The sequence below is a fragment of the Leptidea sinapis genome, chromosome 24 (assembly GCF_905404315.1).
Source record: "Leptidea sinapis chromosome 24, ilLepSina1.1, whole genome shotgun sequence".
NCBI lineage: Eukaryota > Metazoa > Arthropoda > Insecta > Lepidoptera > Pieridae > Leptidea > Leptidea sinapis.
The window spans coordinates 5,465,804-5,482,095 of record NC_066288.1 but is presented as its reverse complement, the minus strand read 5'-3'; the positions used below and the strand labels follow the sequence as shown (position 1 = coordinate 5,482,095).

Sequence of the window (16,292 nt, the reverse complement as noted above, 5' to 3'; positions counted from 1 at the left end):
TATCTCATTATGAATAAGACAGTAAATGTTTATGTTTAGCACTATGTATTTAATTTAAAATTGTAATTTTCGGCACTATAAGTCTTCTCTCTAGTAATTATATAACATAAAAATTTTTAATGATTTGTGACTAGTTGATGCCAAAATAAAATAAATATTTTGAACTTACAATATGTAATCAGGTAAAAGAGCTAGATGTATCAATTACTCGGTTGCATGGAAATTCTGGCCAAGTATTTTTTTTTGACAATAAGATACGAGACGAGCAATACATTCAGCTGATGGTAATTGATACGCCCTGCCCATTACAATGCAGTGCCGCTCAGGATTCTTGAAAAACCAAAAAATTCTGAACAGCACTACAATTGCGGTCGTCACCTGATGATGAGACATAAGATTTTAAGTCTCATTTGCCCAGTAATTTCACAAGCTACGGCACCCTTCAGATCGAAACACAATAATGCTTAACATTACTGCTTCACGGTAGAAGAAGGTGCCGTTGTGGTCCCTATAATCTAGCCGGCATCCTGTGAAAAGAAGCCTCCCACTGGTAAATGCTCTTAAATCTTGGTAGGTCTTTTGGCACTGTGATAAAGTCTGTGGGTATATATCAAATCAATTAGTGTTTATGGTATGGATTTGGTCACTGCAACCATTTAATTACTGTCGTCTAATGAATTTTCCATGTTTCTTACCTCAGCAACTATACTAAGGCCAACGAGATGAGATAAAGAATGTAAACACACGGACCGATACCGACTTCTATTGTTATAAATACGGCTGATTCGGACTCTTCCGACGAATCATCTTTGTCTAAAGACGACAGAATATACGACGATTAGAATGGGGAATCCATAACTTGTACATCATCATCATCATCAGCAGGAAGACGTCCACTGCTGGACAAAGGCCTCCCCCAAAGATTTCCACGATGATTGGTCCTGCGCGGCCTTCATCCAACGTATTCCAGCAATCTTGACCAGATCGTCGGTTTATGTTGTGGGGGCCTACCAACACTGCGTCTTCCGATACGTGGTCGAAATTCGAGACTTTACTGCCCCAACGGCTATCTGTCCGTCGAACTATGTGCCCTGCCCACTGCCACTTCAGTTTCGCAATCATTTAGACTATGTCGGTTACTTTGCTGCTCCTACGGATCTCCTGATTTCTGATTCGATTTCGCAGGGAAACTCCAAGCATAGCCCTCTCCATTGCCGTCTGAGCGACCATGAGCTTTCTCATAAGGCCCATAGTTAGCGACCACGTCTGCGTACATAATTTATTAAAATAAAAATGTTATGAAGCCCTGAATCTTTTGTTTACATTCTTCATCTCGTCTGGTTGGCTTTAGTATAGTGTAATTAACTGACCTGTGTGTGTTCGTAGATGCAGCGTCAAGTTGGAGTTCTGGATGAAGCGCTTGCCACAAAATGAGCACACATAGGGCTTCTCGCCGGTGTGTGTGCGATGATGAACGTTCCTCGCGGAGATGTGCCGAAATCTACGTCGAAAAAAATATTTATGTCTTCAATTAAGATAGATATAGTTCTTACTAGTACACAAAACTATATTTTTGGGTAACTCTAAATAAAAGGTAACCAACCCTTTTCAACAGTCACCAGTTGTTGAAAACTTGAGTGATTCGTTTTTTTTATTACGTAACCTGTGTTAGGTTTTGCTGTGAAAAAAGCGACTGTGAGTGCTGTTTTAAATTGGATATTGGGTAATGGTTAATTATATAAAAAGTTCTTTCATGTGCCGATTGTGTGGTGCAGTTTTCTTTCATAGATAAAATAACAATTGTTTCTTTCAATAGACCAATACCAAATATTACTTTAGGAGTCATGCATAATATTCTTACATTGTTGAGATACTAAATACTATTGGGTATACGTAGAAAAAGTAAATAATAGTTTTAAAATGATATGTAGACCGATAGCACTGTGCTATTTTGGGTTCTTAAGTTTAAAAAAGAAGTTAGAGTTAAAAGTTGTTTTATATGCTGCAAATATTCAAAAATATTTAATTTTAATTTCATCCCGCGGTGCACATCCCTGTGTAGGGTCCGCTAGCCCCAATGGTATTTCTGAAGGCATTTTCGCACAAGTTCAATTGTCAAGTCTATTCTGACCTAATTAAGGAATGCATTAGGTTTTAAGTTACTTTTACCATTATTATCTATGCATTGCTGCCATCTAATAGGAACGTTATTTATGCCTTTGCGATAGAACTGTCGTGATCTAGATTCGACAAACTGTGTGAAGCATTTTGTACTACCTCCTGAGAAGAAATCTTTGTATCACGTAGAAAATTGTCCAAATCCCGAAACAAGTGGTAGTTCTTTGGAGCTGGAGGGTGACGAATGCAGTTCCTGTAGAATTAAAACGGTTTCTCGTTCTGTATGAGGTTTCGCGTTATCATCTAGCAATAATGGTGAAGATCGATTCATGATGATGCTGTTTCACTGCTAGTTTTGCCATAATTGTTAGGAGTTCGGCACAGTAGAGATCTGCCGTTAATGCTTGACTAGATCGGAGAAAGCTATTGTGAATTACACCATGCTCAGACCACCAAACAGTTACCATTACCTTTTTATTGGTAAACTTTGCTTTAGGACACTGTTATGGTGTTTTACCTGGGGTCACCTATCGTAAAGAATCCACTTTTCATCGCATGTCACAATTCGATCCAATTTTCCTTGATTTCTGTATCGATTCAACAAGGCAACACAAGTTTCAACACGCGTTTTTTCCTGTAGATCAGTCAAATCAAGACTCACCCATTTTTCATATTTTTTAATTTTATTAATTTGACGCAAATGAGTCAATATTATTGGTCAATAATATGGATGGTTTTTGTTGTATCGATCGGATATTTACTCAAAAACCACTCAAACTTCATAATTGTAATTATTACAGTATTTTAAAGAGTGATCGCGTACCTTGTTTTGTGCTGAACCCACTGACATGTATAAATACCACTGGAGAGGTTGTTCCATACGTTTGACAGCAAATTTTTTGTGCCTATTTGAAGCGCCACTCGCGAGCGTCCAGAGAACTAATTTTGACGTATAATACAAATGGCTGCGAAGGAACGTACAATACTCTGAAGTATATTTGCATTTTGAATTAAATTAGTTGGTTTTCCGAGTTCGTGTTCGTTCATAGCTATACCTTACGAGGTGCGTGTGATAATTATTTAGTACTACTATTTTGTTTAGCAACTAAGTCGCATGTAACGCAATTTAATTAAATAAATAAATATTTATACTTCAAGAATCAATGTAATAAAGTACACAATTTTTTTTTGTGAATAGTTTCCCACCATCTATCGATGTTTGTCAACACTAGTTTTAGTGCCGCAGACTCTCGCTACGTGGCCAACAGCGCCAAAATGGCGAATGTCAAACAGGCACAAAAGCACTTTGACAGCCAGTGTTATATAGTTGAGGTCAGTGGCTGAACCACTTAGAGTTTAACGTGTTTACTTACGAAAGGACTTATTTGCATACTTTAGGTAAACTTATAACAGGACGTTTTATTTTGATATAGTTTATGTGGTTTTGTAATACCTACTCACTGCATATAACATATGAGTGTGAATACAATGAATAAAATCTCCAAATATTGAAATAGTAGAAAATTAGTTGGACTTACCTGTGTGTGTAACCCAAAAAAATTTTGTTCTAATCTCAAAAATGTGATCAAATCACTAGATTTGTTTAGAGAAATAATAAAATCGTGTTTGTATGATAAAAACATACTCCGTGATTTGATCAAATCACTTAGGGAATTGTCCAAATGTATCATTTCCCTGCGTGTATATATTTAAATATCATATTTATTAATCAATTTATCGGACTATATTAATTTTTATTTTTAGTTAAATTATTTTCTTATTTAGTTGTAATTATGACATATTATAATTAATTAAATCTAAAATTTAATTTAAATCAATGTAAAATGAAATGTTTAAGTCATTCGTAGTTTGTAGCTCTATGGTTGAGATGCCTCTTGAAGGCACTTCGTCATGTAAATTCAAATTCAAATATTTTTATTCAAAATAGGATTTAAAATTACTTATTGAACGTCAAAAACTACCACACATTCAAAAGAGACTGCCTGCAAATTCTGCTCTCTCAAATTCTGGCAACCATCGCCTCACGGTGCTCAAGCAGGGTGCTTCTCTCCCAAAAGCATTTTGAATACGAGCGCACAGTCTTGCGGAGAGAGAGAACTTTTAAAATCATAAAAAAATCATCGCTCTAAAATCTTTTCGACTTAATTCCATTTTCGTTGCGTGCGCAGAACTTTGATGTATGATAAAAAACACTTATTGACAATAGATTTCCCGCCAATTGTTTTTTTTTATTACTAAGAAGGTTGCAACGTTTCAAAAAATATAATATTCAAAATTCAAATAGTTCCGATTAGCTAGAAGTGCAAAACTTAGTGTGCCCCACGGACTAGTAAAAAAATAATGACTCCGTGTCACCTTACATAACAGTGTAGCACCAAAACAAGCCGATTAACGTGTAAATACATAGCCCCACGCACACACTAGTAGTGTATACTACAGACCGATAGGCGGCCATTATAAGAATTGTCATCGTCTGTGACAGATCAGTTTGCATCTCAATAAACTATTTTAAAAATGCCGTCGTGCGTTGTGAAAAATTGTAAAAACGATACTATATCAGTATTTGTGGCCATATACAATTATTTAAGGGAGAACACACACTAGCATAACGGTGCTTCACATGCTAATATCCCGGCGCGGAGTCCTTCTTTTTTTACTCGTCCGTGGTGTGTCCCATGTAAGTAATCTCACCGCTTGTCACAGTACTTGCAGGAGTACGGAAACTGGTCCTTCTTGAGGTGTACCCTGAGGTGTGACTTGAGAAGCCGCTTGTCATGGAACTTCTTGCCGCACTCGTCACAAACGATGGCCCGCTCGCCCGTGTGACGAGACACGTGCGCGGCCACCTCGTACTGGTACCGGAACCTGACCAAACACACTTCCAAATTCAAATATTTTTATTCTAAATAGGATTTAAAATCACTTAATCATCGTCAAAAATTACCATCTATTCGAAACAGTGTGCCTCAGACCTGAGAAGAACGGTAATTCTACAGCGATACAGTTGAATTAGATATTAAAATAAAAATATGGGAAAAAGTGGAGTACACATGTCAAACTGGTTCCTGTGAAGTGTTGTGTTTGTTGTGTTGTTTTGTGTGTGTCTAGCGACTGCGCCAGTAGTGCTTACACATTACTGCTTCACGGCAGAAATAGGCGCCGTTGTGGTACCCATAACCTAGCCTAGGTGGTTATGTGGACACAATGGTGCAACAGCTAACGCGTCAATTGGACGATAAGCAGGCGTTCAATGTTAACAAGGGATTGTTTGTTACTTATTCTAGTAGGCTTCATAAGATACATAATAGCTTTAAGGGTAAATTTATACATTTTTTTTTAAAGTCCCAGCCACTATTGAGGCATTCTCTATAAGTAAATTTAAATGTTTTATTAAAAAATGTCTCTGCCGTAAATCCTACTACTCCACAGCTGTATACCTAAGTGATCGCACAGCCTGGGACTAAATTATGATTATTTTACAGCAATAGCAATGACAGTACAATATTGTATATTCTTTTTAAAAAAAGCGCAACAAAAGAAGTTTCTTGCGCCGCTTCTTCTGTCTCAGAGCGTCATTTGTTTCCGAAGCGGTAGTAGTGTCTATATTAGAAATGACATCAAAAAGAATTCTAAAGGAATCAATTTTGAGAAAATAAATGCCTTTTATGCCTTCATTGCTATATAGCTTTCATTTATATTACAAACCTCTTATCACAGTAAGGGCAGCTGTGTTTCTTAGCGTCCTGTTCTCCAGTGTGCACGACTATGTGTCGTTTCAAAGCACACATTTCCACAAACTGCTTCCCGCACCACTCGCACGAATGCAGTTTACGCTCGAAATGTCGTGCAATATGGCGACTCAAACGTGTGCGATCTACAAGCACCACCAATTCGTTAGTAACACAGCGGGTATAGCAAGCTCTACTTCTGGTGGTAAGGTTAAAAAAAATTGGTTTTTTGCCACTTCTCGTTAAGGCTTCCGATGAATATAGGTGATGATAAAATTGTGACATTAATTTATGGACCTAAATTATTAGATAGTCTTTTGCCTGCGACCCGAGTAACCTTATCGCCTCTCAAGACCAGAGTTTACAATTACGGTCTTGACGCCAACGCCAGTTGAAGACAGTTAGAGGTAGGGTAGTTAGATTTGGGCTATAAAAAATTCTAGAGAGACAGTAGTCACAGACGAACATCACGATGTTGTCATGATGTCGAATATCTATCAACAAGAAAGACCATGAATCGAAAACATTTAGCTACTCCACAAGTGCTCGTGACTCGGGTGTGACATAGGCCCCCTGTGTGTACTCGCCTTCACTGACCGTGTCGCTCTCTCTGCCTAGACAAATTTGGTAACCTGTCAATGCAGTTCTCGTCATCTCAACAAGCCAAGATCTTTTATTAGGTTGCAAAGAAGTTTTGTTGGTTATAGTTCTATGCGGTTAATCGTAGCGACTAGCTGAAGTCTGGTTGGCTATATCTATGACGATGTTTGAAGCCTTGCAGATCTTAACGGCTAACCGAGTCAACAACGAATACTCATAGATGTAGCCAAAGAGACCGGCTAATCGCTACGGTTAACAGCTAACCGTGTCAATAATGAATACATTGTCATAGATGTAGCCAACCAGACCGGCTAATCGCTACGTTAAACGGCTAACATTGTCAATATCGAATACATTGTCACAGATGTAGCCAACCGGATCGGGTAATCGCAACGGTCAACAGCTAACAGTGTTAATAACGAATACATTGTCATAGATGTAGCCAACCGGACCGGCTAATCGCTACGGTCAACGGCTAACCGTGTCAATAACGAATCCTTTGTCATAGTTGTAGCCAACCGGACCAGCTAATCGCTACGGCCAACGGCTAACCGTGTCAATAATGAATACATTGTCATAGATGTAGCCAACTCGACCGGCTAATCCCTACGGTTAACGGCTAACCGTGTCAATAACGAATACATTGTCATAGATGTAGCCAACCCGACCGGCTAATCCCTACGGTTAACGGCTAACCGTGTCAATAACGAATTGATTGTCATAGATGTAGCCAACCGCACCGGCTAATTACTACGGTCAACGGCTAACCGTGTCAATAACGAATACATTGTCATAGATGTAGGCAACGGGACCGGCTAATCGCTACAGTTAACCGCATAGCACTATCACTAAAATCCGGCCTAATCTCACAGCATTTTGTTAACTCGTAGTCATTTCTTGTTTGGTTTTTTATTAAGATGCATACAAGTTTGCTTTTAATTTGCATGAAATACCTTCCAGACATTCTTACATTATAGTTATAATATATTATACACAAATAAAAATTTAAAAACAAAATTTTATGAACGATGCGGGATTCGAACCCACGACCTCTGGCGTTCCGTGCCAGTGCTCTAACCAACTGAGCTAACCGTTCGAGTTATAGTCATAAAATCTTGTACGCTTTGTACTCAGGTTTTGGCTTCATTAATTAATCCTAGAAGTGAGAGTTATCACTTTAAAAACATAACAAATTGATTAATTATGTATAGTAAAAATAATATTGTTAATGATGATCTGGCACGGGCCAGGTTTCAATAAATACTCGATATCATATTATAATTATTGCGGAATGTACACCTACCCCCAATTTTTTTTTTAAATACAGTAACAAAGTTTATTGTTTATAGACTTACTGTCAAACTCCTTTTGACACTCGATACATTTCCATTCACTGTTTGAGTGTATTGCGTAATGCAAGTCCAGATCGTGTTGTGATATGAACGTACGGGTGCATTTGTCACATGGAACTGACTTCTCTTTCTTATTCTGGGGCGATTGTAGCTGTATTTACAAAAAAATATATATATATTTTAAAAGGCATTTTATCAAAATTAATTCCTTGAGAAATCTTTTTGACAGTTCTAACACTAACACGGCTGAAGAAACAAATGGCGCTCTGAGAGAGAAAAATCGGCGCAAGAAACACTCGCAGCGTTCTTTTTTGCGCTCTTTTTGATAAAATATACAATATTGTACTGTCATTTTTATTGCTATAAAATAATTATGATCTGGTCCCAGGCTGTCCGATCACCCGATCATCCGATGTGTTGTGATGCTGATTATTAAAAATTAAAAAATCTGGGTTAGGTAAGAAAGTAGGTATTTCTTTTTCTGGCAGCACTATCATAGCCACACAGAAAAACAGAAACTACAGAACTATTAATAACAAAAGTCAAAACGTTACAGTAAAAACTTAAAAACAAAACAGTGATAGCACGAAAATATCACGACATGTACCTAACGGTAATGAAACTGCAAACCGTACTGACACAACAGGACGAGCGCGTGGGGGTAATGGAGGAACGGGAGGGGGCTGCACGTTCCAGCGAGGACCAGAGATAATGGGGCCGTCTGGTGAGTATTTATGTTTTTTTTTATTAATGTTGCTGCGACAGCCAATTTCTCAAAACATTTCAAAACTCAATCGATATCTTCAAGATTACCAACTATTGACTGTACCTATATCAGGCTAGGGAAACTCTCTATGAAAAAAGCGATTCACTCGATTGTATGAAACGTGCTGTTATTAATAGATTGACAGTTGACGGCGATAATCTTGTAAAAAATGCAACGTAGAGCAGCTCGAATTGTCGTGGACCCAGTGCTCTGTGAACGGCTGGATCACTTGGCGTTGCGTAGAGACATCGCTTCATTGTGTCTTCTACTGCATTAATCCACGGGGAGTGTTCCGAAGAGCTGTTTCACCCGATTTCTGCCGCCGATCTCCACCTTCGCACGTCACGTTACAAGTTAGGATTTCATCCCCACCATCTAGCTGTGTGGCGGTCTTCCACAGTGCGGTTTTCAAGGAGCTTTCTTACCACGTACTACAAAGCTGTGAAATGACCTTCCGGTGTTTCCGAGACGATACGACATGGGTACCTTCAAAAAAAAGCACATACACCTTCCTTAGAGGCCGGCAACGCTCCGGTGAATCCTCTGGTGTTGCAAGAGAATGTGGGCGGCGGTGATCACTTAATACCAGGTGACCCGCACGCTCGTTTGTCATCCTTTTCCATAAAAAAAAATCGAAAACCGAAAACCACTACAACTGTTCGCTTTCAAACCTAGCCGGATTATACTTCGTGGCCAATCGCGATACTGTAATTAGTACTATTTCAAACTTATGTCAAATGACTGCATGTTTCATACTAAACTAAATTTCAATATTTACTTTGGCATCCCACTTCTTATAACGAAGTATAATTACCTCTTTGCTGTATTTTATTATAATCTTATCATATATATTTTAAATAATACATTTGCTGTTACATTTATGATATAGTAGCTGACCCGGCAAACATTGTTTTGCGATATAAATTATTTTAAAAGTTAGACCGTTTCTTAGACATTGCAGAATTAATTTATTTTTCTAAAATAAACATAGCGTAAGTTATTCTTTATTACAACAGCTACCTGCCAATAAAACCATTTCAGAGATTAGCCGGAACAAACAGACAGACAGACAGAGAAATTTTTTAAAATCTGTTATTTTGGTGCATGTACTGTATACATATTCATGTTATTTCATTATTACAAACAGACACTCCAATTTTATTTATATGTATAGATTATGCTGTTAGAAATTTTTATATTACCTTATTAACGTTTTTCAGCTTTCCTACCTTCTTTTGGATCACTGAAATATTGTACAAAATGATTAACATATTTCATATTCTAGATAGCACAAAATATTTAATGATATTCTACTATTTAAAACTACACATTTTAATTTATTATGGAATTAAATAAAAAACAAACCTTTAAGTTTATTTCCTGGTTTTATGCTAAAACAAAATGATATATTATGTAATCAATAATAGTTAACTGCATTAGAAAATTCACATTTTTCGTCCTACCCTCCTCCTCTTTTAGTTCGGATAGGGCAAAATGTAATAACAAAATTATATTAAATATTATTCTAAAATAGAAATTAAGCGTTAATTTTCATACATACATCTGTTTTCTCTTAGTTTTTATTTTATCATTCTCAGTCTTATCTGAGGAATTAGTTTGCAACCAATCATCATCTAGATACTCCACCAATTCTGAAATAAACAAAATTCCTTTTAAACATTGTTCCTTAGATAATTTATATATCTAGATCTAGGCTCTTGCTATTAGACAATTGACAAAAATACCAGGTAGGTATAAAACTTTAGTGTGCGTGACAAGCTACGTCTTACACTCGGTGTACGTTTGTAGGTACATGACACTTTATGTTAGTGTGCGTGCATTGCTTAAAATAGAGGTCAACTCAAAACTTAATTTTTTTCAACGTTTTCACAGCTGTCATGGTCTATCTATCTCTGTTCTATCGAGTATCACAATATAACTAAGTAAGCATATACCTTATATGCTTAGAAATACGCTGATTATTCAAAAGAGTAGTTTTAGAATTAGGATAATTTTCATTTCCGCATGATTTAAAGATTTCCCTAGTGTTGCAAGATTACATGGGTGGTGGAACTCACATATCATTATTCATTTATTATATTCGTATATCATATCATATAATATTGACACTTTTACACAAATTATCTTGCACCAAACTAGGCATAGCCTGTACTATGGGTAGACAATGATATATTTAATACAATATATATTAAATACTTAAAAATACATAAATACTCTCCAAATTAAATCCATAACTCGGAAACAAACATCCAAGTCATGGATGTTTATATGTATTTATGTATGTTTACATATACAGTATGGATTGCATATCTATGAAATAAATAAAAATTAGAGTAATACTAGTCCGCAGAACTATCGCAAAATTAATTATTTGGTTAAAAAGTTTAAGTTGAAAAAGTGAAATTTTCAAACAAAATAAATATTTAAATAAATGTACTAAAATTTAACAATCTATATAGACAACTTACCTTGACCCCGGGACGATGTGAGAAGGCGGCAAGTTGTCGGCTTTACCTTTGATTCGTTTGATAATTTGCGACGTAATTTAAATTCACTATGTTCATTTATACGAACACTTTTTTTATTTCGGGATACCTATCTGAACTGAACTTTAAATTGAATATTGTGATTCAAATTTTCTAAATGTCCACCACATTCTTGATGAATACACAAGTTACATCACCGTACAATGTTGTCCCGAAAAATAAATGTCAAATTCACAGTAATAATAATAATAACAACTAAAAAACACAATTTACACATACCTACACAAAAACAAGTCAAGTACCTAGTTAATAAGTGTCTATTTCACTAATTGCATTTATTTATTTTACTACCTAAAAGTTAAATTATCAAATACAATTATTTTTTACTTACTACGCTAGTTAGCTAGAACTTCAATTAATAAATACAATTAGTTTTTCATAGTCAATCGTTTGAGGCAATCGCGCAAAAAGTATGAAATCACTGCGAAATGCAAATTAGCCTATTTGCCCAGAAGACTCGCGATAAACTAAAGTGGTGCTCAGTACTCACTTAAAATAACGAAAAAATAATTCCTTAATAGGGAATTCCTCACAATTATAGTTTATCGACACTTTTTTATACTTATTTAGCAACCATCACCAAATACCTAAACATGGCTACTTTTTTTGTGTTTTTCGTTTAATTTTAACAAATTATTTATTAGATAAACTTTAAATATTTTTGTACGATCAAACAAGACCTTTTCGATGTGGGCGAGTGAAAGAGATGAAACGCCGCTCAATTCTGTCTTCTACTGCATTTAACAAGGTCAGAGTTCGAAAGAAGCCGCTGGTTTCCATCATCGCACGACACGCCACAAATTAGGATGTCATCCCCACCATCGGGGTGTCTGGCATTACTTTACAGTACGGTTTTCAAAGAACTTTCTCCCACGTACAACCTAGCAGGCTGTGGAATGAACGTCCTTGTGCGGTGTATCGTGGACAAATGTCAAATAAAGTATGTACAAATTTCTAAAGGTCTAGCAATGCTCATTTCTCCATAAAAAATCCTGAGTATCAAACGGGCAAGTTGGTACGATTTTTAACAATTAGATTGCTTTGTATTACGTAAGATGTAAGTCATACCTACCCTACAATTCTATTTTATCGATACTTTTCTACACACACACCAACAAGATAAACTAGCCTACAAACTATAACAATTATTAATAAATTAATGAATGGGTACATTTTGTAAAAAAGAAATTATTTTCGTAAGTTCAACTTACAAAACCACTGTGTTCTGAGTGATTTCTTGAGCAGCAAATAGGTAAGTTGGTACGATTTTTTATAGGTTGCTTTCGAATTACGTAACATGTCAAACAAGTAATAAATCGTTATTGTTAAGTTCTTCCCTATTCACAATAATTATCTCTCAACTCCTTTATAATTTATAAAAATAAAATCACGAAGCTGTTTAGTTTTAAATACCTAGGGTGTAGTGTATTTTTACAACAATAATTACAGAACAATTTTAAAATAAACTTAAATAACTAATTGTTTATCGATTACAACTCCCTTTAAAGAAAGCTAATTATCGATAGAATATATCTTTACCCTACCCCGCCCGTACGAATTTCGAGCTTGCTTTGAATCGCGCCGCCCGCGACCGTCAGAGACACCGCCGGCACGTGTACGCTGCCAAAGAAAACCGCCACTGGCGACAAGGCCGTCTTATGACACTATTGAAATATTCAAGTTCATTGAACCCTTGACCCAGTTAACTAATACTACACAGTACGTATAAATTTGTGCAAAATGAAAAGTCTACTTTTTGACAAAAACAATGCACGGATTTCGTTAATTTTTGGTATATCGTCAGCAAATATGCTAACAAGTATGTACCTACATTTATTTCATAGAAGTTAGTTCCATACTGTATAATGCTCATATTGTGTCATCCTATCCAAGATCAAAAATCTTAACATATACAAATCCAGCATGTTTGTTTCCAGTGAATTCCTAAACTAATGAACATATTTTAATGGGTATTACTTCATGAAGTGCAGTGCAGTCCAACTTGAAAGGTAGGATAGTTTTTATTTCGATTTGGAAGCCATTATATTATAATATTATATTTCCAATATTTGTTTTGCATAGACTTATTTTCTGTGAGAGAATTTTGACAGAACACATGGTTTTACAGTTCTGCTGTGAAACAATTTCACTATATCAACAGGGAGCATATTTTACAAAATAATTCTTTATGTTATGAAATGTTATTAACAAATTCATAAAAAAAAAAAAACAGTATTTTATTTTTTTATGTCGGGTCAGTTAGTAGGCTATAATTTTTTGGACTGACATGGCAGCTAGTCCATCTTTCAATTCACAATTCATTCAGACTTAGGGACCTTCAGGACACGAGCATAATCCCACCTTAAAAGCCAACCAACATATCTCTTGACACCTTGACACCTGTTGCTGCGGATGTGCATTGGCTCATCACTCCCCATCCCATAAGCCTTTTGCTCTCTTATTATAAAAAAAAAATAAGATATAACAAACCATCACATATATTAGAATCTTGAGTTTTCAGTTCTGTGGCATCTGTTTCATGCTGGACCTCTGGTCTATGTTCTTTTGATACCTCCGCCGGCTTCAATGTTCGTGTTTGTAGCTCAAGACTTTTTTTCCTAACTGTCCTAAATTTAAAAATTATCCATGAAACATTTGTTACTTATCTTATATATGTATTGTCATTGGAAGTGAATATAGCATGGGTTATTACTAATAATTAATTAACTGCTAAACTGAATGAAAATATTATGTTTTCTGTATTTAAATCAATATATTACAATTAGTATTTCTAACGGAATTTATACCTGAGAAGGTTCACCACAATTCTTGCAATAATTATATAAAAATAATATCCCTACTAATATTACAAATGTGAGTGTAATTTTGTTTGTAATGCCAGAGCTACTGAACCGATTTTGATGAAATTTGGTACAGCAATAGACTAGAGCTTGGGAAAGGACATAAGCTATATTTTAATCCGGAAAAATCCATGCATCAAACAGGATTTGTGAAAAATTTAAATTCACTATAAATGGGCTGTAACTATACCAATAGTAGGATTAGTTAGTCATAGCAATCTTCCTTGAAATAAGATTCATATAATATGTTGGCAACGGGAGCAAAAACGGGAACTGGAATAGGACATAATAATAAGAAGATAATCTTCAATTCCAAACTTGCTTATTATTTTTGTAAACCCTTTATCGACGTGGATCATGTCGCTGGCATCAGCTAGTGAAATGTTTTATGGAATTTGTATAGTATATATAATTTTTTTTTAAATCAGATTTTTTTTTTTTTAATGAAAATAAGGGACGAGACAAGCAGTATGTTCAGCTGATAATATTCATTATTATATTTATCAAATATATTTCTACAATTTTAAATTCTAAATAAGGTTTAGTTAAGACCAATACTGAGACCCAGCACAAAGGTTTACATTCAGGTCAGACACTAAAAGATGGGAGGATGTACTAAATAACAAGATAACTGTAGAAGATTACTCTTACCTTACACCTTTGCACATACACTCTCTCAGCTCTAGCAGTGGCAGTTCAAAAGCCGATTGTATTGCATGAATGGACTTAACACATTTATTTCTGAACTCATTGAATTTAATTATCTCAGTTTTGCAGGATTCACATATTCGTGATGGTACTTCAGTTTCAGATGTTAACTAAAATTATCATTGAATAATAAACACAAATTTTTAGTAAACTTTTAAGAATTATTCAATACTTATCACTTACAGCAATAGACATCAGAGACCTCAGCATTTCAACAAGAACACCTTCCCTGCCACTTTTACTGAATAAGGATTCAATGTTTTTACCATAGCATAAGCAAAAATGACATAACTTATTCCTCTCGATGACTACTGGGCATGAATCTTGTAAACCTTCAATGTTTTCTTCAAGTTTATCGGTTTTCTCATTTTGTGGTTTTAAATGTTCTTTGGATGTTTTTGTAACAAGAACACTAAGAGGGATTTCTGCCTCCAAATCAACAGATTTTCTTTCTTTCATGATATCGGCAATTTTCTTAACCCAAATCATATTGGTGGGACTTTATTGCTCTAGGCTAAGTGAAAACTAAAATTCAAAAATGAAAAATATTGTAATAATTATGTTATAACATCTTTTATTAAACTTCATTATACTATTTACATTATTGGTTCTTCATATTTCTACAATCATATGTATTATTTAATAATCTAGATCCATTAATACTTGAAGTAATTATTTTCACAATAATTTCCATGAATGATTCCAAGTATCTTCAAGAAAGCAACTAAATCAGTAAATCTAAATAGTAATTTGATAAAAACGCTTACTAGGTAACACTTTATTTATTAAACTACAAACTTAGAATAATAACGCTCTACAAATTACAATGTTTATTTGAATATTACTTTTGAAATTTGAATTGTGTTTGTGGCTACTCACGGCTACTGGCTTGAGCATACTGTATCAAAGAGAATTTAAAAATGTAGTGCATGTGCATTGCGCAGGTTTGCTTTTAATTAGGTACTTACTTGTGCCAAAGAGTTATAATACAAGACTGTGCATTGAATTGAATTGAAGAATAGACTTGTTGAGTATCGACTGTCAGTAGTCAAGTGCGTGCGTTGAGTTTATAATTGTTTTTGTATACACAATATTGTTGTTGTTGTTGCTATAGCTATAACACAATTTTATTATATAAGATATCATATTTTAATCGTTATTTATGCAACTGTTGTGTGATAAGGGGTATCACGAATGTGGGTTGGTGGTTGGTGGAATGTGGTGGTTCTGATAATAGTATCACATGAGTGTTTTAATACCAAATAATCAACAGTTGCATACAAGACTTTATCTACACCCAGAATATGAATCCTCTAAAACATTCTTAAACAGTTAGCTAACATTAAAACAGCCAGTCCTAGTAGTAACCTAATATCATCCATTACTGATTATATACAAATAAACTAAGTATGAATTATTTATTTTACAAAAAAAATTACATTTTCTATTGTGCAATTATTAAAATTCACTTGAATATTATGCAGCGTTTAAAATATCCGGCGGTGTGCTGTCAAAACTTGAATCAAGATCAACTCATTTTTTCAAGAAAAATGGCGGGCTTTCGAATAACC

General features: G+C 35.1%; 1 protein-coding gene and 1 long non-coding RNA gene across 2 annotated transcripts in view; one reads left to right on the top strand and one right to left on the bottom strand.

The window, feature by feature from the left end:
- The window catches only part of LOC126971668 (TLC domain-containing protein 5-like), a 17,857-nt gene extending 16,369 nt beyond the window's left edge, over positions 1-1,488 (top strand). Inside the window, exon 5 of the mRNA XM_050818053.1 lies at positions 1,387-1,488. Coding sequence (XP_050674010.1) covers positions 1,387-1,444 — 58 coding nt within the window. The 3' untranslated portion in view covers positions 1,445-1,488. The remainder of the gene's footprint in view (positions 1-1,386) is intronic.
- The window catches only part of LOC126971714 (uncharacterized), a 23,797-nt gene extending 7,505 nt beyond the window's left edge, over positions 1-16,292 (bottom strand). The window contains exons 1-10 of the long non-coding RNA XR_007730966.1: positions 16,161-16,292; positions 15,322-15,835; positions 14,905-15,246; positions 14,665-14,831; positions 13,643-13,779; positions 10,147-10,237; positions 9,951-9,976; positions 9,788-9,828; positions 4,831-5,004; positions 1,371-1,501 (exon numbers count right to left, since the gene is read on the bottom strand). This is a non-coding gene — a long non-coding RNA (uncharacterized LOC126971714). The remainder of the gene's footprint in view (positions 1-1,370; positions 1,502-4,830; positions 5,005-9,787; positions 9,829-9,950; positions 9,977-10,146; positions 10,238-13,642; positions 13,780-14,664; positions 14,832-14,904; positions 15,247-15,321; positions 15,836-16,160) is intronic.